At 41.9% G+C, this 23,888-nt stretch overlaps 1 protein-coding gene across 3 annotated transcripts in view; it reads left to right on the forward strand.

Moving 5' to 3' along the window:
• Window positions 1–23,888, forward strand: part of acad8 (acyl-CoA dehydrogenase family, member 8) — a 107,949-nt gene that overhangs the window by 44,845 nt on the left and 39,216 nt on the right. For all 3 annotated transcript variants that reach the window (XM_059957135.1, XM_059957134.1, XM_059957133.1), the window contains exons 4-6: window positions 8,366–8,475; window positions 22,450–22,526; window positions 22,675–22,812. In XM_059957135.1, the coding sequence (XP_059813118.1) occupies window positions 8,366–8,475; window positions 22,450–22,526; window positions 22,675–22,812 (325 nt within the window). The remainder of the gene's footprint in view (window positions 1–8,365; window positions 8,476–22,449; window positions 22,527–22,674; window positions 22,813–23,888) is intronic.

Below are 23,888 nucleotides of genomic sequence, written 5' to 3' on the forward strand. Positions count from 1 at the left end.
GTGAAAAATGAGACAAATTAAGATGCTTTGGTTTAGTACTGGCACAGTGATTTGTAATTTATATCAAAGGTTCATTTTATTATCAAAGTGTGTATGCAGAGTACAACTCTGAGATTCATCTTCTCCAGATAGTCATGAAATACAGAAAAACCATGGAATTCATTGAAAGAAAAGACATCATTTCCCCCCCCCCCGGCATGAAAAAGAAAGAAAAACATGCAAACCCTCCAACCCCCCCCCCCCAACCGCTCCCTTGCACAAATGCTAACAGATCACTTACCCAGAAAACAGTAGCTCGAACATCAAACTCTAAACCCCAAAACCGCCAACCCTCTCCCTCACTAAAAAACTTAACATATCGCCCACAAGGAAAAAAGCAGCAACAATAACCCCCCACCCCCCTCGCGCACAGAGAACTAACAGATCTCCCAAAGAAAAACACCAACAAGAACATCAGACCCCAAATCTCCAACCCCTCCCTCACACAAAAACTAACACATCGCCCACAAGGACATCAAACCCCTAACTCGCCATTCAGCAACAAGAAAGAAAGCACAGAGGACTGACAGAGACCAATAAAAACTACAGTCCACACCAATAATCACATAAATTTCAGAATTTTGAAAACATCCTCTATCAGCATCGAGGAGAGCAACAGGTCGAAATCTGTCCTTCTGTAGAGAGCAACTGCTGCCTCTGTGGGGAGTGAGTGCCGACACAGCCTCCTAACTGCATGCACCATGAATTAGCCAATCATGCAGCTTCTAGAGCTTTCTCATTACTGTCTTGGGTGCTGACAATACTTTGAGTCATGTGATCAGCATGGCCCGGCTGAATGTTGTACAGCATTCTAATCTTAACTTTGCAGTTACACCAGCATCTAGGCCCTGCCTGCTGGCATACTTACTGCAGTGTAAAAATATTTTCTCTGTTTGTAGTTAAGTATCTGATTTTAATTGCTGGCCAAGGTTACATGGCTGACAATCTGTTCAAAGTGGAAGGCTACACACCTGAATCTCGGACTCTTAGAACTGAACAATTGCAGGGAAGTGAGTGTATTAATTTTCTAAAACAATTATTGGATAAAATCTACAATAGAATTTATACATAAGCACAGTATTAGGACACATACCCAAGCACACTATCAGTAGTTATATACTGTTGTATCAGTGTGGCCAAGTGGTTAAGGCGTTCGTCTGAAGGTCGCTAGTTCGAGCCTTGGCTGAGGCTATGTGTGCGTCCTTGAGCAAGGCACTTAACCACACATTGATCTGCGATGATACTGGTGCCGAGCTGTATCGGCCCTTGCTCTTCCCTTGGACAACATCGTGGAGAGGGGAGACTTCAGCAACTGCCGGTCTCCCATACAACCCTCCCCAGGCCTGCGCCCTGGAAACTTTCCAAGGCACAAATCCATGATCTATCTAGGACTAACGGAGGCCTACTGTTGTATCAGTGGAGTTTATACAAAGGAATTACAACATTAGAATAACATACAAAGTGCTGAATGAACCCAATAGGGTTCATGGAGGATAATAAACAGTTGCTGTTTCAGGGTTCTGGGTTTCCACCATCTGTGTAATCTCTTGACTTTACATCATTTTACATCATATTACATCATATATAGCTCTCCCTATAACTCAGTCCCTTAGGCAACTTTTTTGTATTGCATTGGTGTAGTATGAATACAAACACTGTATTTGTGTAATATTTACAATGTATCAGTGAAATTGCTCTTGCATATCAGGTAGCTTGTATTAAATTTTTTTCATATATTGTTGCAAGGTTGTGATAGTAGGTGATTTTAACTTTCCACATATTGACTGGGACTTCCATACTACAAAAAGACTAGATGGAATAGAGTTTGTCAAATGTGTTCAGCGAAGTTTCCTTAATCGGTACATAGAATTCCCAACAAGAGAGTGTGATACTTGATCTCCTATAAGAGAATGAGACAGGGCAGATGACAGAGGTTGTATAGGGGAACACTTTGTATCTTGCCATTAGTTTCAGAGTAAATATGGAAAAAGATAGGTCTAGTCCACAGGTTGAGATTCTACCTTGGAGAAAGGCCAATTTTGATGGTATCAGAAAGGAGCTGGCAAGTGTGGATTTGGGACAGGCTGTTGTCTGGTAAACAAGTGTGTGTTTGGTAAAGTGTTGTCTGGTAAAGATGTACTTGGTAAGTAGGAGGCCTTCAGAAGTGAAATTTTGAGTGTATAAGCCCCGTATGTTCCTGTCAAGGTAAAGATAACCGGTATAGAAACCCTTGGTTTTCAAGAGGCCCTGGTTAAGCAGGTACAGCCAAGTGGGAACAAATGAGGTGCTTATGGAGTACAAGAAATGCAAAGGAACACTTAAGAAAGAAATCGAGAAGGCTAAAAGAAGGCATGAGGTTGCCTTAGTAGACAAGGTGAAGGAGAATCCTAAAGGCTTCTACAGATATGTTAAGAGCATTAGGATTGCAAGGGACAAAACTGGTCCTCTGGGAGATCAGAATGGTAATCCATGGGTGGAGCCAAAACAGATGGGGCAGATCTTAAATGAATTTTTTGCTTCTGTATTTACTCAGGACGTGGACATCTATAGGACGTCTATAGAAGTGAGGCAAAGCTGCACCAACTTCATGGACTATACAGATTACAAAGGAGGAGATGTTTTCTACCCTGAGGCAAATAAGGGTGGGATAAATCCCCAGGGCCTGACGAGGTGCTCCCTCGGACCCTATAGGAGGGATGCAGAAATTGCTGGGGCAGTAGCAGAGATATTTAAATCATCCTTAGGGACAGGTGAGCTACCAGAAGATTGGCAGATAGCCTCTGTTGTTCTGTTTAAGGAAAGCTCTAGAAATAAACCAGGAAATTATAGTCTGACTTCTGACATCAGTAGTGGGAAAGTTATTGGAAGGTATTCTAAGGGACCAGATATATGAGTATTTGGACAGACATGGACTGATTAGGGGTAGTCAGCATGACTTCATGTGTGATAGGTCATGCCTAACCAATCTTACCCTAAAGTTTTTAGAGGAAGTTACCAGGAAAGTTGAAGAAGGTAAGGCAGTGGATGTTGTGCACATGGACAAGGTAAGGCATTTGAGAAGGTCCAGCATGGGAGACTGGTCAAGGAGGTTCAATCGCTCAGTATTCAGGATGAGGTAGTAAATTGGATTAGACGTTGGCTTTGTGGGAGAAGTCTGAGAGTGGTAGTAGATGTTTGTCTCTCTGGCTGGAACCTTGTGACTAGTGGAGAACCACAGAGATCAGTGCTGTGTTCATTGTTGTTTGTCAGCAATGTGGTTAACTGGATCAGCAAATTTGCAGATGACATCAAGATTGAGGGTGTAGCGGACAGCAAGGAAGACCATCATGCTGGCAGTGGAATCTGGACCAGATGAAAAAATGGGCTGAAAAAACTCTGTGGCTGACCAGTTATAGTAGAAGCAGATTTGATAATGCTGCTCGAGGTTTTTAGATAAGCACATGAATATGCAAGGAATGGAGTGATATGGATGATCAGCAGCAGAAGGGATTAGTTTAACCGAACTCGGTACTGACAGCCTGAAGTGCATCTTATTTTAATGTACTGGTGTGGGGGGGGAAAATCTTGCTCTGCATATGCCCCTTAAACTTCCCACCTTCAGCTTAAAGCTATACCCTCTACTATTTAACATTTCTACCCTGTGAAAAAGATTCTGGCTGCCTACCCTACCCATGCCTGTCGTAAACTTACGAATTTATATCAAGTGTCTCCTGCGCCTCTGATGTTCCAGAGGAAATAATCCAAGTTTGTTCAACCTCTCCTTAGAGCTAATACATATGTAGGCCTCTTCTGAACCCTCCCTGTATTGGGGCGATCAGAACTGCACACAAATGCAGCCTAACCAAAGTTTTATTCAAGTGCAACATGACTTCCTGACTTTTATTCTCTATGCCTGTAGCGGTAAGATCCAGCATGCCATATGCCTTTTTATCACCCTGTCTACTTATTTGTCACTTTCAGAGGGTTAAGGGTCTTGCCATTAACTGTACAAGGACAAGCTCTTTTTCTGTGGGATATAATCACTAGTGCTGTAACATTAGAGCATACAATTTAGCTTTGCATCAGTACAGTATATGCATTTGTACTTATGGAATATTACATGAACACGGATTTAGTTTGTGTGTTACATCAATGGAGTTTATATACCAAAACTTTATCAAACATTATCAGCTATACTGTATATGTAAGCAGGGTACATTGACTTAGATTGTATTGCTCAAATAGAAACATAGAAAACCTACAGCACAATACAGGCCCTTTGGCCCACAAAGTTGTGCCAAACATGTCCCTATCTTAGAAGTTACTAGGGTTCCCTATAGCCCTCTATCTTACTAAGCTCCATGTAACTATCTAAAAGCCTCTTAAAAGACCCTATCATATTCACCTCACCACTGTTGCCGGCAGCTCATTCCATGCACTCACCACTCTCTGAGTAAAAAACTTACCCCTGACATCTCCTCTGTACCTACTCCCCAACACCTTAAAACTCTGCCCTCACGTGCTAGCCATTTCAGCCCTGGGAAAAACCTTCTGACTATCCACATGATCAATGCCTCTCATCGTCTTATACACCTCTATTAGGTCACCTCTCATCCTCCGTCACTCCGAGGAGAAAAGGCCGAGTTCACTCAACCTATTTTCTTAAGGCATGCTCCCCAATCCAGGCCACATCCTTGTAAATCTCCTCTGCACCCTTTCTATGGTTTCCACATCCTTCCTGTAGTGAAGTGACCAGAACTGAGCACAGTACTCCAAGTGGGGTCTGAACAGGGTCCAATATAGCTGCAACATTATCTCTCGGCTCCTAAATTCAATTCCACGATTAAAAAAGTAATTGAACAAAGTGATGGAAATATTGAGCACACTAGGCTGCGTATGTGACCTGGGAAACAGCTGGGTAACAGCTTTATCGTGCAGGGAAATCTGATAGTAGTTTACAGGTGATATAGCAGTATAAAAGATGTTGATAGGGCAGGCAGCCAGAATCTTCCTTCTAGGATAGAAGTGTTAAACATGAGGACATAGCAGTAAGATGAGAGGGGGAAAGCACAATACCCTACAGTACAGGCGGCCCAGGTTCAATTCCTGCCGCTGCCTGTAATGAGTTAGTACGTTCTCCATGTGGGCTTCCTCCCACAGTCCAAGTATATACTGGTTGGTAGGTTAATTGGTCATTGGAAATTGTCCCGTGATTAGGCTAGGGTTGAATCAGAGAATTTCTGGGCAGAGCAGCCCATAGGCACTGTATTGAGTTAGATCAGAGATTTACAAACTTTGATTGCTATATCTCATGTTACAGAGAAATGGCTCCTTTCATGGAGTCGTGCAGCCCTTTGGCTTATTGGTCCGTGCCAACCAAGGTACTGAACCAAGCAAATCTCATTTTCTAGAGTTTGACCCATAACCTTCTAAACCTTTCCAATCTATCTGTTTTTAAAAGTTATTATTATACATCCTTTATCCACTTCCTCTGGCAGCTTATTCCACGTACATACCACCTTCTGTGTAAAAGATTTGAGTGCGTTCACCCTACCCATGCCCCTCACAATTTTATACACCTGTATAAGATCACTCCTCAGTCCGAGCCTGAAAAGCTGTCCCTATAACTCAGTCCCTTAAGCTTAGGCAACGTTTTTGTAAAACTTTCCTCCACTCTTTCCGATTCAATAACACACAAAAAGTTCTAGAGGAACTCTGCAGGTCAGGCAGTATCTGTGGATAGGAGAAAAAAGAGCCAATGGTTCAGGACTGGGGAAGAAGCCAGAGTTAGAAGCTCATGGGGGGGGGGGGGGTGGTGGTAGAAGGAGTACAAGCTGGAAGCTGAAGGGTGAGAACAGGTGAGGGGCAATGTAGGTGGGTGGGGCATGTCCCTTAACAAGCTCCGAAACGTGGGTCTTAGCACTCAGATCTGCAGCTGGATCTTCAACTTCCTCACAGACAGGACCCAGGCTGTAAAAATAGGGGACAAGCTCTCCTCTACAATCACTCTGAGCACTGGTGCCCCACAAGGCTGTGTACTCAGCCCCCTGCTGTACTCACTGTACACCCATGATTGTGTAGCCAAGTTTCCATCGAACTCAATATATAAGTTTGCAGATGACACCACAATTGTAGGCTGTATCTTGGGTAATGATGAGTTTGAGTACAGAGAGGAAATTAAGAACCTGGTGGCATGGTGCGAGGACAATAACCTATCCCTCAACGTCAGCAAAACGAAGGAATTGGTTGTTGACTTCAGAAGGAGTAGCAGACTGCACGACCCCATCTACATCGATGGTGCACAGGTGGAACAGGTCAAAAGCTTTAAGTTCCTCGGGGTGAATATCCCAAATGACCTGACTTGGTCTAACCAAGCAGAGTCCACTGCCAAGAAGGCCCACCAGCACCTTTACTTCCTGAGAAAGCTGAAGAAATTTGGCCTGTCCCCTAAAACCCTCACTAATTTTTATAGATGCACTGTAGAAAGCATTCTTCTAGGGTGCATCACAACCTGGTATGGAAGTTGTCCTGTCCAAGACTGGAAGAAGCTGCAGAAGATCGTGAACACAGCCCAGCACATCACACAAACCAATCTTCCATCCTTGGACTCACTTTACATCGCACGCTGTCGGAGCAGAGCTGCCAGGATAATCAAGGACAAGACCCACCCAGCCAACACACTTTTTATCCCTCTTCCCTCCGGGAGAAGGTTCAGGAGCTTGAAGATTCGTACGGCCAGATTTGGGAACAGCTTCTTTCCAACTGTGATAAGACTGCTGAACAGATCCTGACCCGGATCTGGGTCGTTCCTTCCAAATATCCGGACCTGACTTGCACTACCTTACTTTCCCTTTTCTATTTTCTATTAGTGATTTATAATTTAAATTTTTATTATATTTGCTATAGATTTGTACTCCAGGGAGCGCGAAGCGCAGAATCAAATATCGCTGTGATGATTGTACGTTCTAGTATCAATTGTTTGGCGACAATAAAGTAATAAAGTAACAGGGTTGATGTACAGTGGGATTTTGGTGCCCAAGTCCATTGCTCCCTGAAAATATCTAAACAGCTTGATGGATAGTAAAGTAAGTCTATGGCGTGCTTGACTTTATTGGTCAAGGCACCGATTTCAAGAGTTAGGATGTTACATTATAGCTTTATAAAAGTCTGGTTAGGGCATATCTGGAGTATTGCATTCAATTCTGGTTGCCCTTTATAAGATATAGGAACAGAATTAGCCCATTTGATTCATGGAGTCTGCTCTGCCATTCCATCATATTTATTATCCCGCTCACCCCATTCTTCTGTCTTCTTCCCTTAACCTGTGACGATTTTCCTTTTCAAGAACCTATCAACCTTTGCTTAAATATTACCAATGACTTGGCCTCCACAGCCATCTATAGCAATGAATTCTGCAGATTGACCACCTCTGGCTGAAGAAGTTTCTCCTCATCTCAGTTCTGAAGGGATGTCCTTGTATTCTGAGGCTGTGACCCCTTTCCCTAGACTCCCCCACAATCAGAAGCATCCTCTCCACGGCCTTTCAATATTCAATAGATTTCAATAAGATCCTTCCCTCATTCTTCTGAACTCCAGCAAGTACAGGACCAGAGCCATCAAACACTCCTCATATGTTGACCTTTTCATTCCCAGGGCCATTCTCATGAACCTATAGGAAGGATGTGGAGGCTTTGGAGGGGGTGCAGAAGAGGTTACCCGGACGCTGTCTAGATCAGAGGGCACATGATAAGTAGGGAGGCTGAACAAACGTTTTGTTTCCTTTGTAGTACTGGAGGCTGAGGGGAGACCTGATAGTAGTTTATAAGATTATGAGAGACAAATTTAAAGTTGCAGCCTTTTCCCCAGAAAAATGTCTGATTCTAAAGAGGAAGGGTCTTTTTTCATACATGCTGCCTGGCCTGCTGAGTTCCTCTAGCATTTTGTGTGTAATACTAAAGGGCATGTATTTAAGGTGAGAGGGGTAAGTTCAAAGAAGATGTGCAGGGTAAGTTATTTTACACAGAGTGGTGGGTGTCTGAATTATGCTGCCAGGGGTTTTAGTGGAGATAGATATGATGGAGATTTTTAAGCACATGATTGTGCAGAGAGTAGGGGATATGGACCGCATGGAGGCAGAAAAGATTAGTTAAGCATTTAAGTACTAGTTTAATTACTTTGGCACAACATGGTTGGACAAGTGACCTGTTCCTGTGTTGTATGTAATATGTAAGGAATGCCTACTTTGTGGTTTGGGTGTGGGATGGTGTGCTATCTATTGAGACTCCATTTGAGCTGGTGAAATTGTGCCAGTTTACATTAAAAGTTTTTTCTCCTTTCCCTTTTACAGCATGTGTGGATGGATGATTGACAAGTTTGGGAATGAGGAGCAGCGTCACAAGCACTGTCCCCCATTGTGCAGAATGGAGAGCTTTGCTTCCTACTGTCTCACTGAGCCAGGTCTGATTCAAGTCAAAAATATGTCACACGGTTCTCAGGGAGCAAATTTCCTTTTAACAATACTGAAGAATGGCAGAGCAGAGATTTACCTCTGTCTCCGCATTCAGTACAAACCGACTGTAATTGTTTGCTTTATTTTTGTTCTTTATTTATTTTAAAATTTATTTTATTTAGCGATACAGTACAACCCTCTGGCCCTTCGAGTTACATCACCCCACAACCCCAAATGACCCTAACCGAACGGGACAGGCTACGATGTTCAATTAACTGACCCGGTAGGTCTTTGGACTCTGGGAAGAACCAGGAGCACCCAGGGAAAATGCATGCATTCCACGGGGAGGACATACAGATATTCTTTACAGAATGGTACCAGAATGGAACTCTGGACTCTCGAATGTCCTGAGTTGTAACAATGTTGCGGTAACTGCTATGCTACCATGGTGTTTGCCATAAAATGTAGAACAGTATAGCACAGCACAGGCCCTTCGCAAATTAATACTGTGCCAATCCTTTAACCTACTCCAAGATCAATTTAACCCTTCTCTTCCACATAACCTCCATTTTTTTCTTTCATCCCTGTGCTTATCTAAGAGTCTCTTAAATGTCCTTAATGTATTTGTGCCACCACCACAGGCAATACATTCCACCCACCCACCACCTTTCCTTCCAGCACATTAACGTTATGCCCCCTTCCACCCGGGAAAATTTCTCTGGGTGTCCAGTTGATCTATGCCTCAAAATCACGCTGGGTCATATCTGCTTTCTTCTCACAACTCACACTTCCATTTGGCTTTGTGTCATTTTAGTTTACATTTATTTCCTCATTAGGTCCAGTACTGCTTCTTCCCTTTTCCACCACACTCATTACATCCACAAAAATTCCAGAGGTTCATCAAGCTTGATTGTCCTTTGTAAATCCGGAGTTAAATGGGTCTATTTTTGCAAGGGTAGACATCACAAGGAGTAAAACAAAACAAAAACTATTTTCATTTTTTTTATTAGACTTCACTCCAAGCTTTTAATACCTGACAGAATTAAACTTCTGATGATGTTAATCACCAGTGATCTGCCTTACACCAACAAACTGAGCTGTTATACCGTATATTTTATCTATCCAGGTACTTCTCTATCGCTACTTGGGGATTTGAGGCTCTGAAATCTGTTCTAGTTGTACAGATAAGGAATAAACAGGAACAAAAAAATTGACTTGTATTTTACTGGTTAGATACCTTACACTGGAGTGTGGGAATAGTTTTCATGATGAGATACTAACTCAGTGATAAGGTTTGATGTTGAATCCTTGCTTGAAGATCTGCAGCTGGTATTTGTGCTTCTTTTACATGAAAAATACTTGCAAGAGTTTCATTTGCAGTTGGCGCCCATTGGTGATAAATTGCAAAGATGCCTGAACAGCACTCAACAAACGAGGCAGCAAACTTTAAACTTTGGAAATAAAGTAATTGGAATTAGGGAAAGATGCATGTTTACATGAGTTTTAGTTTTCAGAACTGGAAACCAAAAGACAAGTGGTGATTTATAAAAATTGAGAGGAAATGTAACAGCTCCTTGTTCCATAAAAAGAAACATATAGAATCTAACAGACTAAGAATCTAAAGCTAAGCAAAAGTGTACAAGTATATTTGGCAACAAAATTTCCTTCACAATCACCATCAGCACAAGGCTGTGTGCTTAGCCCCTGCTCTACTTGCTTTATACTTATGACTGTTAGCCTAAGTACAGCTCCAAAGCCACATTTAAGTTTGCTGATGGCATCACTATTGTAGGCCAAATCAAAGGCGCTGACAAATCAACATATAAGAGGAAGATTGAATTACTCAGCAATTTAATTTCAGGGAATCTGTCCTGTGTCCATTACGTAAGTGCCATTTAAAAAAAAGGCATGGCTGCAGCTCTGCTTCCTTAGAAGTTTGCAAAGATTTGCCATGTCATCTAAAACTTTGACAAAAATTCTATAGCCGCACAATGGAGAGTTTACTGACCGGTTGCTTTACGGCCTGTTATGGAACCACCAACGCCCTTGAACAGAAAAACCTACAAAATGCCATGGATACAGCCCAGTCCATTATAGTTAAATCCCAGCCCCACCATTGAGCATTTCTACAAGTAAGAAACTTACTGTGGCAGAAAGCAGCATCCATCATCAAAGACCCCCACCATCCAATATATAGACTGAGCTGTCCTGTCTTTGCAGAGAATGGTGAAAACATCAGGCTGTAGCACTGCGTCCAAAATCACAGGTATGAGCCACGTTTCCGTGAAGCAAAGTACACAGCAGTCCCTGATATCTCTCTGGTACAGCAACCTTGCTCTGAGGTCTTCAATTTTATTTTCCAAAAGTTGTACAATCACCAGTAGGATAATCAGGAATTGAAGTCTAAAGTCTCAGCATTTCAATCAAACTTGTAGCCCTGTGTGGTATCCCCACTTCCATTTTCTTAAAGGGAAACTGCACACTCATGACACGGGTTTGCCGCCCGAGGTTCGTTGATTTTCCATATCAATAGATATTACAATCATCGTAAAACAAAGCTCCTTACTGAAGTACCCATGGCTGTGACTGTGGATTTTAGATGTAGTAGTCCTGAATGGGAATAGTTGATGATTCCCATCGAGCTGCACACAGTTGTGACTTGATGGCGCCATCTTGTTACAAGCCACCCTTCCACCCTAGACCAGCAACCTTCCTGCCCATTCAGCTGGCCATCACTTACTTCCTTTGGTACCTAGTTCCTCCTTGGCCTCATCAGCCATCCTCAAACTTACAAAATTTGAGTGCATACAAGTCATAAACACAAGATCCTGCAGATGCTAGAAATCCAGAGCAGCAAACAAAATACTGGTGGAACTCAGCAGGCCAGGCACCATCCATGGAAATGAATAACCAGGCAACATTTTGGGCCAAGACTGTAAATGAAGGGAGAAGATGTCAGAATAAGAAGGTAGGGGGAGGGGTAGCAGGACAAGCTAGAAGATGATGGGTGAAGCCAGGTGTGCGGGGAGGGGGGGATGAAGTAAGAAGCTGGGAAGTGATAAGTGGGAAAGGTATATATATATATATGTGTGTTCAATTATATATATAATTAAATGAATAGTACAAAAAGAAAGTAAAAATAGGGAGGTGGTTATTGTTCAATGTCTTATTGTCCTTTCAGAACTCTGATGACGGAGGGAAAGAAGTTGTTCCAAAAATGTTGTGTGTGTGTTTTCAGGCTCCTGTACTCCTCTCTGATGGTAGCAATGAGAAGAGGGTATGGTGCGCCTCCTTTAATGATTAATGCCACTTTATTAAGGCATCACGTTTTCAATATGTTCTCACTAATGGAAAGTCTAGCTAGCATCCATGATGGAGCAGGCTGAGTTTACAACCCTCTGCAGCTGTTTTTGATCCTGTAAAGTGGCCCCTGCATACCAGATGATGATGCAACCAATTAGAACGTTCTCCACAGTACATCTGTATAAATTTGCTAGTGTCTTTGGTGGCAAACCAAATCTCCTCAAACTTCGTAATTGCATGAACAAGTTAGATCTTCAGACACCCAGGAACTTGAACTTGCTCACCTTTTCCACTGCTGACCTTTTGATAGGGACTGGTCTGCGTTCTCTTGACTTTTCCTTCCTGAAGTTCACCATCAATTCCTTGGCCTTACTGATGTTGAGTGCAATATTGTTGTTATGACACCATTCAATCAGCAGATCTATCTCCTGTATACCCCTTCATCACCATCCAAGATTTTGCCGACAACAGTTGTGACATCAGTGAATTTATAGATGCCATTTGTACTGTGCCTAGCCACATAGTTGTGTAGAGAGTAGAGCAGTGGGCTAAGCATGCATCCTTGAGGTGGACTGGTTTTGATTGTTAGTGAGGAGGAGATGTTCTTTCTGATCTGCACTGACTGTGGTTTTCCACTGAGGAAGTCCAGGATCAGGCTGCAGAAGGAGGTACAGAGGCCTAGGTTTTGAAGTTTTCAGTAGATAACAAAGATTTTGCTTCCTGAATACTTTTGGGTGTATCTTGTTGATTTTGGGCTGCTGATCATGAAAATCACCATGAAATTTCCCTATCGCACACCATGTTTTTGAAATCACCCACAATGTAAACTGAAAAGTTTTGTAATTTGCCCAGGAGTGCCTGGGCAGGGTGGATGCTGCATGTCAGGACAGGTTTTCAAAAGGCTTTAAAAGCATCACTCACACATTCTATGCATTGCATCTACACGTATATTGGTTTGCAGTCACCTCGATGTGCATTCTCTGCATGCATAGCAAATTGTGTGTACTCATTACAATAAAGTCATCGTATTTTCAGGAGTATCTGTGATAGCAAAATTTTCTTGCCAATGTTGCAATTGCCACAATGCCTTTTGCTATACTTTTGCTGAGTATGCGCTTAAATCTCAAAGATGGAACATGAATCCTCTTATTAAGGAAGCCCAGGAGCTCTACTTTGGGTGTAAAATTGATGACCAAGACAAAGCCTGGGCTCCTCACATGCGCTGTCAATCTTACAGTTTGGCTCAGAGCTACTCGGAAAGCAATGATATGGTGAGAGCAAAAGGATCATGTGATAGACTGCTACTGCTGTCTGACCAGTGTGTCTGGTTTCTCTGCTAAAACAAGAAATCCATTGAATACCCCATGAGACCTGTGTCACATGACGATAGTCTTCCAGTACCGATGCACCGGAGACATGGGGTCTAGAGGAGGCAGGCGAAGGTGCCATGATGCACGAGCCAGGAATGGAAAACAACACTGATACTGATACAGATTTTGAACTAGTTATGTTGAGTGAGCCTCGTCTGATAACTCAGTCTGAGTTAAGAGACCTGGTCAGAGACTTGGGTTTGTCAAAGGCAAATGCAGAATTACTGGGTTCAAGGCTGCAAGGACAGTGCTGTGACCAGACACAAAAATTTCCATCTTTTGCAGCCGCCGAGAAAATTGGTCAGGTTGATAATCTGTGTTTCTGCACTGATATTAATGGGCTTTTGATTGATTTGGGTTGCCAGCCTGATCCACAACAATGGCATCTTTTTGTTAATTCTTCAGTGTTAAACCTGAAAGCTGTGAAGTACACATGAAAACAACTACCAAAATTTGGAACTCTTGTTGAAACACATACAGTACAACTACAACTGGAATTCAGCTCGGATATTCAAGTACTGTTGTTTCATTTACAAATGGGACAGCCGTGCTAAAGAATCACATTACATTAAAAAGGATTGGCCACTCCATAAGCAGTTGATCCTGGGGCAGAAAACTGGCATATAAGCCACTTGTAGACACATCTAAGGTACTTTTGCCTCTTCTTCATATAAAACTGGGGCTTATGAAAAGGTTTGTGAAAATGATGAACAAGGAAGGTGAAGGGCTTCAATATTTGAGACAGATGTTTCCTGGAATAACTGCTGCCAAGATTAAGGAAGGCATTTTTGTTGTTCCACAAATCAAACAGGCAATCAATGACAAGCTGTTCAAAGAACTTCTTATGGGACCGGAGAAAATCACATGGAAGGCATTCAAGGATATTGTTGAAAATTTTCTTGGCAACTAGAGCACCAAACTATGTGCAGCTGGTTGACAACATGTTTCAACTATACAAAACCAAGAAGTGAAATATGTCACTAAAAATTTATTTTCTGCATTCCCATTTACACTTCTTCCCTGCAAATCTTGGCACTGTCAATGACAGGTATGGTGAAAGGTTTCACTGGGGTACAGTATTTTCTAAATGGAAAGAAAATTCAAAAATCTGACGTGTAAAGGGTCTACTAGGAAGTCCTTGTGGATGGTTCCCTAAAGGTTAACTTGCAGGTTGAGTTGGTGGTGAGAAAGGCCAATGCAGTGTTAGCATTCGTTTTAAGAGGGCTAGAATATTAAAGCTAGGATGTAATGTTGAGGCTTTATAAAGCAATGATGAGGCCTCACTTGGGTATTGTGAGCAATTTTGGGAAACTGAAGAGAGTTCAAAGGAGATTCACAAAAATGATTCCAGGATAGAATGGGTTGTTATATGAAGAGCACTTGATGGCTATGGGCCTGTATTCATTAGAATTCAGAAAAATGAGGGGTGACCTAATTGAAACCCATTGAATGGTGAATGGTCTTGATAGAGTGGATGTGGACAGCATGTTTCCTATGGTGGGAGAATCTCAGACCGGAGGACAGCCTCAGAATACAGGGGCGGCCTTTAAGAACGGAGACGAGGAGGAATTTTTTAGCCAGAGAGTGGTGAATCGGTGGAATTCTTTGCCACAGGCAGCTGTGAAAGCCAAGGCTTTATGTATATTTAAGGCAGAGATTGATAGATTCTTGATTGGTCAGGGCATGAAGGGATATGGGGAGAAGGCAGGAGTTTGGGGCTGAGAGGAAAATTGGATCAGCCATGATGAAATGGCAGAGCAGACTCGATGGGCCAAGTGGGTTAATTCTGCCCCTGTATATTATGGTCTTATGTAAAAGAAGCAGCAATTTTTTCAACTCATTTCTTAATGCAAGCAAAGATAATGAGGCAGAAAGAAACTAAGAACTCACTAAAAAGGTAAAGATGGAATACAAAAGTAAGCTAGATAAAAATATTAAAGAGGATACCAAAGTTTCTCCAGATACATAAAGTGTAGAAGAGAGGTGAGAGTGGATATCGGACCACTGGAAAACGATGCTGGAGAGGTTGTAATGAGAAACTAAAAGGTCTGAAGGTCGATAAGTCATCTGGACCAGATGGTGTGCACACCAGGGTTCTGAAAGAGGTGGCTGAAGAGATTGTGGAAGCATTAGTAATGATCTTTCAAGAATCACTAGATTCTGGAATGGTTCTGGAAGACTGGAAAATTACAGATGTCACTCCACTCTTCAGGAAGGGAGAGAGGCAGACGAAAGGAAACTATAGGCCAGTTAGTCTGACGCCAGTGCTTGAGAAGTTGTTGGAGTCAATTATTAAGGATAAGTTCTCAGGGTACTTGGAGGCACTTGATAAAATAGGCCGTAGTCAGCATGGTTTCCTCAAGGGAACATCTTGCTGACAAATCTGTTGGAATTCTTTGAAGAAATAATAGGCAGGAAAGACAAAGGAGAATTGTTTGATGTTGTGTACTTGGATTTTCAGAAGGCCTTTGGTAAGGTGCCACATATAAGGCTGCTTAACAAGCTACAAGCCCATGGTATTGCAGTAAAGATCCTAGCATGGATAAAGCAGTGGCTGATTGGCAGGAGGCAAAGAGTGGGAATAAATGGGAGTCTTTTTCTGGCTGGCTGCCGGTGACTAGCGATGGTGACACAAGGGTCTGTGTTTAGACTGATTCTTTTTACATTATACGTCATTTATTTTGATGATGGAATTGATGGCTTTGTTGCAAAGTTTGCAACAAATATGAAGATAGGTGGAGGATCAGGTAGTTTTGAGGAATTAGGAAGGCTACAGAAGGACTAAGACAGATTAGGAGAATGGACAAAGAAGTGGCAGATGGAATACAGTGTCAGGAAGTGTATGGTCATGCACTTTGGTAAGAGAAATGAAAGGGTTGAATATTTTCTAAATGGAGAGAAAGTATAAAAAATTGTGAGTTCTTGTGCAGGATTCCCTAAAGGTTAATTTGCAGGTTGAGTCTGTGGTGAGGAAGGCAAATGCAATGTTAGCATTCATTTCAAGAAGATTAGAATATAAAAGCAAGGATGTAAAGTTGAGACGTTATAAAGCACTGGTGAGGCCTCACTTGGAGTATTGTGAGCAGTTTTGGGCCCCTTATCTTTGAAACAATGTGCAGAAACTGGAGAGGGTTCAAAGAAGGTTCACAAAAATGATTCCAGGGTTGAATGACTTGTCATATGAAGAGCTTTTGATGGCTCTGGGCTTGCAGTCACTAGAATTCTGAAGAATGAGGGGTGACCTCATTGAAACCTATTAAATAAGAATAGAGGAGCGTCCTTTTAGAAGGAGATGAGGAGGAATTTCTTTAGCCAGAGAGTGGTGACTCTGTGGAATTCATTGCCACAAGCAGCTGTGGAGGCCAAGTCATTGGGTGTGTTTAAAGCAGAGGTTGATAGATTCTTGCTTGGTCAGGGCATGAAGGGATATAGAGAGAAGGTAGCAGATTGGGGCTCAGAGGGAAAATGGATCGACCAGTTTGAAATGGCAGAGCAGACTCGATGGGCCAAATAGCCTAATTCCACTCCTATATCTTACGGTCTTGTATCTCGGTTGAGCCTGATGATAACACCCTATCTTCTCTGACTTCTGGTATGACTGCAATAAACAAATAGTCAGTGGTCTCATACCAACAGAAAGCACAGAAACAGGCCTTTTGGCTCATCATGGTCCATACCAACCAAGGTTGCCATCTAATATTAGATTAGATTCACTTTTTCTTTCACATGTACATCAAAACACATAGTGAAATGCATTGTTTGCATCAATGATCAACACAGTCCGAGAATTGTGCTGGGTGACAGCCCTCAAGTGTTGCCACACTTCTGGTGCCAACACAACATGTCCACAGCTTACTAACGCTAACCTGTGTGTCTTTGGAAACCAGAGCAACTGAAGGAAACCTACATGGTCACGGGGAGAATGTAGAAACAGCAGCAGGATTTGAACCCTTATTGCTGGTGCTGTAAAGGGTTACACTGTGCTACTGTGCCGTTCATTTGCCCACGTTTTGTCCATATCACTCTACACCTGTCCAAGCTCTTTTTGAAAGTTGTTAATGTACCTCTCTCAACCACTTCCTCTAGCAGCTCATTATATATACGTAAGAACCATACAACATAGGAGCAGAATTAGGCCTTACAGCCCAATCATGGCTTATTTATTTTTCAACCCCATTTTCCTGCCTTCTCCCCATAACCTTTGACGCCCTTACCAATCGAGGACCTATCAAATTTCTCTTTAAGTGTACCCAGTGACCTGGCCTCCACAGCCTCCTGTGGACTTCCCCAATGCCAGCATAACCTTTCTTAGAAAAGGGGCCCAAAATTGCTCACAATGTTCCAAATGCTGGCCAAGCCTCAGCATTACACTCTTGTTTGTATGTTCTAGTCCTCTCAAAATGAATGCTGATACTGTATTGCATTTGTCTTCCTTGCCACCAACTCAACCTGCAAGTTAACCTTTACAGAATCCTGCACGAGAAATCACAAGTCCTCTTTCACCTCTGATTTCTAAATTTTCTCCCTGTTTAGAAAATAATCTAAACCCTTATTCCTTTTACTGAAGTTCAGGACCATACACTTACTTACGCTACATTCCACCTGCCATTTCTTTGCCCATTCTCTTAATCTGTCCAAGTCCATCTGTAGCCTGTCTGATTCCTCACCACTTAACCACAAAGCCTTTGATTCCGTCATCCATATCATTGACATTAAATGTAAAAAGAATCGGGCAAAACACAGACCCTATGAAACACAACTAATCACTGGCTCCCTTTATTCCCACACTTCACCTCCTGCCAGATAGCCAATACTCAATCCATGCTAGGATATTTCCAGTAATACCATGGACTCTTGTTAAGCAACTTCATATGCGGTACCTTGTCAATGGCCTTCTGAAAATCCAAATATACAACATCCACCATTTCTCCTTTGTCTGTCCTGCTTGTAATTTCTTCAAAGAATTCCAACAGATTTGTCAGGCAATATTTTCCCTTAAGGAAAGCATGCTGACTTTGGCCTATTTTATCATGTGCCTCCAAGTACTTCAGGACTTCATCCTTAATAGGGAATTTGATGGGGGGAAAATAAAGTCTGATGCAGCAGTATTTCAGTGGAGTAAGGGAAATTACAGTGGTATGAGAGAGGAGTTAGCCAAAGTAAATTGGAAGGAGATGATGGCAAATATGTTAGCAGAGTAGCAATGGCGTGCATTTCTGGGAAAAAATGAGGAAGGTGCAGGCCATGTGTATTCCAAAACTGAAGAGAAACTCAAATGGTAAAATAGTACAACCATGGCTGATAAGGGAAGTCAAAGCAATTGTAAAAGCAAAAGAAAGGGCATACAACAAAGCAGAAATGACAGAGGACTGGTAACTTTTTAAAAACCTACAGAGAGCAACTAAAAAATCATTAGAAGGGAAAAGATGAAATATGAAAGCAAGCTAGCAAATAATATCAAAGTGGATAGTAAATTTTTTTTCAAGTATGTTAAAAATAAAAGAAATGAGAGTGGATATAGGATCGCTAGAAAATGAGGCCGAAGAAATAATAACGGGAGAAAGAGATGGCAGATGAACTAAATGAGTATTTTGCATCAGCCTTTACTATGGAAGACACTAGCAGTGTGCCAGATGTTGTAGTGTGTGAAGGAAGAGAAGTGGGTGCAGTTACTATTACAAGGGAGAAGGGGCTCAAAAAGCTGAAAGACCTAAGGGTACACAAGTCACCCGGACCAGATGAACTGCACCCTAGTGTTCTGAATGAGGTAGCATTAGAAATTATGGTGGCATTAGAAATGATCTTTCAAACATCATTAGAGTCTGGCATGGTGCCAGAGGACTGGAAAATTGCAGATGTTACTCCACTCTTTAAGAAAGGAGGAAGGCAGCAGAAAGGAAATTATAGACCAGTTAGCCTGACCTCAGTGGCTGGGAAGATGTTGGAGTCAATTGTTAAGGACGAGGTGATGGAGTACTTGGTGACACAGGACAAGATAGTACAAAGTCAGAATGGCTTCCTTCAGGGAAAATCCTGCCTGATGAACCTGTTGGAATTCTTTGAGGAGATTACAAGTAGGATAGATAAAGGGGATGTAGTGGATGTTGTTTATTTGGACTTTCAGAAGGCCTTTGACAAGGTGCCACACATAAGGCTGCTTACCAAGTTAAGAGCCCATGATATTACAGGAAAGTTACTAACATGGTTAGAGCATTGGCTGATTGGTAGGAGGCAGCACGTGGGAATAAAAGGATCCTTTTCTGATTGGCTGCCAGTGACTGGTGGTGTTCTGCAGGAGTTGATGTTTGGACCACTTCTTTTTATGCTGTATATCAATGATTTAGATGATGGAATGGATGGCTTTGTTGCCAAGTTTGCAGATGATACGAAGATTGGTGGAGGAGCAGGTAGTGTTGAGAAAACAGGTGGGCTGCAGAAGGACTTAGGCAGATTAGGAGAATGGGCAAGAAAGTGGCAAATAAAATACAATGTTCAAAAATGCATGGTCATGCACTTTGGTTGTAGAAATAAATGAGTGGACTATTTTCTAAACAGGGCGAGAATCCAGGAATCTGAGATGCAGTACACCCTGAAGGTTAACTTGCAGGTTGAGTCAGTGCTGAGGAAGGCAAATGCAACGTTAGCATTCATTTCAAGAGGTCTAGAATACAAGAGCAAGGATGTGATGCTGAGGCTTTGTAAGACACTGGTGAGGTCTCACCTTGAGTGTTGTGAACAGTTTTGGGCCCCTCATCTAAGAAAAGATGTGCTGGCATTGGAGAGGGTCCAGAAGAGGTTCACAAGGATGATTCCAGGAATGAAAGGGTTATCATATGAGGAACGTTTAATGGCTCTTGGTCTGTACTCGCTGGAATTCAGAAGGATGAGGGGGGATCTCATTGAAACCTTTTGAATGTTGAAAGGCCTAGACAGAGTGAATGTGTAAAGGATGTTTCCCATGGTGGGAGAGCCTAGGACAAGAAGGCACAGCCACGGGGTAGAGGGGCGTCCTTTCAAAACAGAGATGTGAAGAAATTTCTTTAGCCAAATGGTGGTGAATTTGTGGAATTTGTTGCCACATGCAGCTGTAGAAACCAGGTCGTTGGGTGTATTTAAAGTTTTTGATTGGACATAGCATCAAAGGTTACGAGGAGAAGGCCGGGAACTGGGGTTGAGGAAGAGTAAAATAAAAGGATCAGCAATGATTGAATGGTGGAGCAGAATCAATGAGCCAGATGGCCTAATTCTGCTCCTATGTCTTATAGTCTTAATATCATCAACATCTTCCCAGCCATTGAAATCAGGCTAACTGACTGATAATTTCCTTTCTTTGGTCTACCTCCCTTCTTAAAGACTGGAGTGACATTTGCAATTTTCCAACCCTCTGGAACCTTTCCAGAATCTAATGATTCTTGTAAGTTCATTACTAAAGCTTCCACAATCTCTTCAGCTACCTCTTTCAGAACCCTGGGGTGTAGTTCATATGGTCAAGGTGACTTATTGACCTTCAGATCTTTCTGCTTCCCCAGCACCTCTCCTTGGTAATGGCAACTACATTCACTTCTGCCTTTTGACATTCTTGAAATTCTGGTATTCTGCTAGTGTCTTCCACAGTGAAGACTGACACAAAGTGCTTAATGAGTTTGTTCACCATTACTAACTCTTCAACAGCGTTTTCCAGCGGTCTAATATCCACACTCTCCTCTGTTTTATTCTTTGTACTCAAATATATAAAAAGCCTTCTAATATCTTCTTGTATATTATTGGCTTACTTACCTTTATATTTAATCTTTTCTCTCCTTATTGGTTTTTTAGTTGCCTTCTGTTGGCTTGTAAAAGCTTCCCAATTCTCTAACTTCACATTAATTTTTACTGAATTGTATGCCCTCTCTTTTGTTTTTATGCTGTTTTTGATTTTCCTGATCAGCCACAGTTGCCTCATCCTGTCTTTAGAACATGACTTCTTCTTGTATCTATCCTGCACTTTCCGATTTGCTCCCTAGAATTCCAGCCATTACTGTTCTGTCATCATCCCTGCTATTATTCCCTTCTAATCAGCTTTGGCCAGTTCCTCTCTAGAGTCTCTGTAGTTCCTTTTTCTCACTGTAATACTGATACAGCAGATTTTAGCTTCTCTCTCTCAAACTGCAGGGTGGATTATATCATATTATGGTCACTGTCTCCTAAGGGTTCCTGTATCTTAAGCTGGCTAATCAAATCTGGTTCATTGCACAATGCACAATCCAGATTGCTTTTTCCCTAGTGGGCTCAATCACAAGCTGCTCTAAAAAGGCATCTTATAGGCATTCTATAAATTCCCCCTCTTGGGATCCATCACCAACTTAATTTTTCTGATCTACCTATATTGAGGTCCTCCATAACTGTAGTAGCTTTGCCCTTTTTACATGTCTTTTCTCTCTCCCATTAGAATTTATACAAAGCCAGTTTGTAGGCATTGTACAAATTCCTTCTCCTGAGATCCAGCACGAACCTTGGGTCCCTATTAAATCTCTCCCCTCTCACGTTAAACTTATGCCCCTTGGTTATTGATTCACATCACAACACTGGAAAAAGACTGCACCTCTATCTATGCCCCACATAATTTTATACACCTCTATAAGATCACCTCTCATTCTCCTATGCTCCAGTGAAAATCCCAACTTGCTCAGCCTCTGTCCATAACTCAGAGAGATCAAAACTAAACATAGTGTTACAAATGCAGCCTCACCAATGTCTTGTACAACTGCAACATAATTCCCTAACGCTATACTCAGTACCTTCACTGGTGAAGGCCAGTGTGCTAAAAACCTTCTTCACCACACTGTCTATCTACAATGCCACTTTCAGTGAACCATGTACTTGTATTGTGGGTGCTTCTGTTCTACAACACTTCCCAGAGCCCTACTGTTCACTGTGAAAATCCTTTACTTTTTCTTAAGAGGAGAACTGCACTATCTTAGGTTTGGAAATCTGGATAATCAATTTGAAGTGTTTGAAATCATTGGATATTATATATTAAGGCTATTTGCCATGGTAGAGAAAATAATTTTTAATTAGAGCTGGAACATTTGGGAACTGCTACTGACAAAGTACAATGACGAACTGGAATATTCACTCACACATGTACCTGGAAATTGATCTAGTCCTTTCTGTGAGTGCTAGGGGAGCCACCAGTACCAATTTATTTCCTCCCATCGTCATTTTCTTTTAAGATATCTGAATAGTCCTATATAATCAACAATTAAAGGCTGGACAGCTGTGGAGGACTGTATAAAAACGATTACTATCAATGTCTGATTCTACCCACAGGAAGTGGCAGTGATGCAGCTTCACTTATTACTACAGCAAGGCGAGAAGGAGATCACTACATTCTCAATGGCTCAAAGGTAATGGGGATGGGGATGTGTTTGCTAAGGACCACAGGTGGTGGCGGTAGTAATGGGCTCTTATCTGATCAGTTAATCCAGTGTTCGAGGTAGACCACACTTCCAAGACTGACTGATAATTGATTCACAAAATGTCTTCATTATTCAGGCTTTTATCAGTGGTGGAGGGGATGCGGATCTATACGTGTTGATGTGCAGGACAGGAGACAGAGGTCCTAAGGGCATTTCTTGCTTGCTAGTGGAGAAAGGCACACCTGGACTCAGCTTTGGCAAGAAAGAAAAAAAGGTAAGTACCCATACTAAACAGGAAGGCTCTCTGTCTTCATCAAATTTGTAGCAAAAATCACAAACAAGAAAAGTGCTTATCCTTCTACATTATAACTCAGCTAAGGGGTAAAACTGCCAAGGGTAGTAGTGGAGGCAAATACAATAGAGGCATTTAAGAAGCTCTTAGGTAGGCATGTGAATGTGTAGAGAACGGAGGGATATGGATTGTGTAGGCAAAGGGTTTAATTTAGTTTATCATTTAGTTACTAGATTAATTGTACATGGAGCTATGATGTGGCCATTACAGAGATTTGGTTGAGAAAGGAACAGGAATGGATGTTTAATGTCCCTGGGTTTTGATATTTTAGAAAAGATAGTGAGGGAGCTAAATGAAGGGGAGGGAGTTCCACTATTGATCAAAAATTAATATTCATAATAATTAATACTCAATGACTGATCCCTATTAATTGTTTAAAGGCCATCTCCACCGAGGACAGGAATGTTCCAGTAATTTGGAAAAACAAGTATTGTCATCGCCGATTAAATAGCTTCTGAAAATTCACACTCATTTTCCAATCATACTTTATTTTACTTGTGCAGAAGGAGAACTGTCTGGCCCCCGTCACAACACTGTTCTGAAGTCTGAACAAAGCCATATATTAACTATTTGGTACACTGTGTGTTTGAATTCCTTACTTGCAAGATCAATCACCATTCACCAGTTAAAAATCAATAGAAACTACAAACTGACAATTGGTGATACTTTGAAGCCATTAAAGTAATTATCCTTTAGTTGTGTTCCTTGTATCCTTCAATTACTTCCTTATGTTATATCAGTATGCCAAAGTGCTTCTGTCTTCTGCTGTGCAGAAGGGAAGTTATGCTCTTCAAAGATCTTTCTTGCCTGGGCTGTCTGCAATCTATCCTTGCCTGGACATTTTATGTTAACCTTGCCTGACCGCAGCTTCCACAGTATGGCAAAGTAATGATGATGAGAGGGGTGGTGCACTTATTCATGAACAAAACTGAAGGTTTAGGAAGCTAAAATCCAACAGAGCCTTTGACAATTATAGCGAAGCTAAAAAGAACTTGAAG

The sequence above is a fragment of the Hypanus sabinus genome, chromosome X2 (assembly GCF_030144855.1).
Source record: "Hypanus sabinus isolate sHypSab1 chromosome X2, sHypSab1.hap1, whole genome shotgun sequence".
NCBI lineage: Eukaryota > Metazoa > Chordata > Chondrichthyes > Myliobatiformes > Dasyatidae > Hypanus > Hypanus sabinus.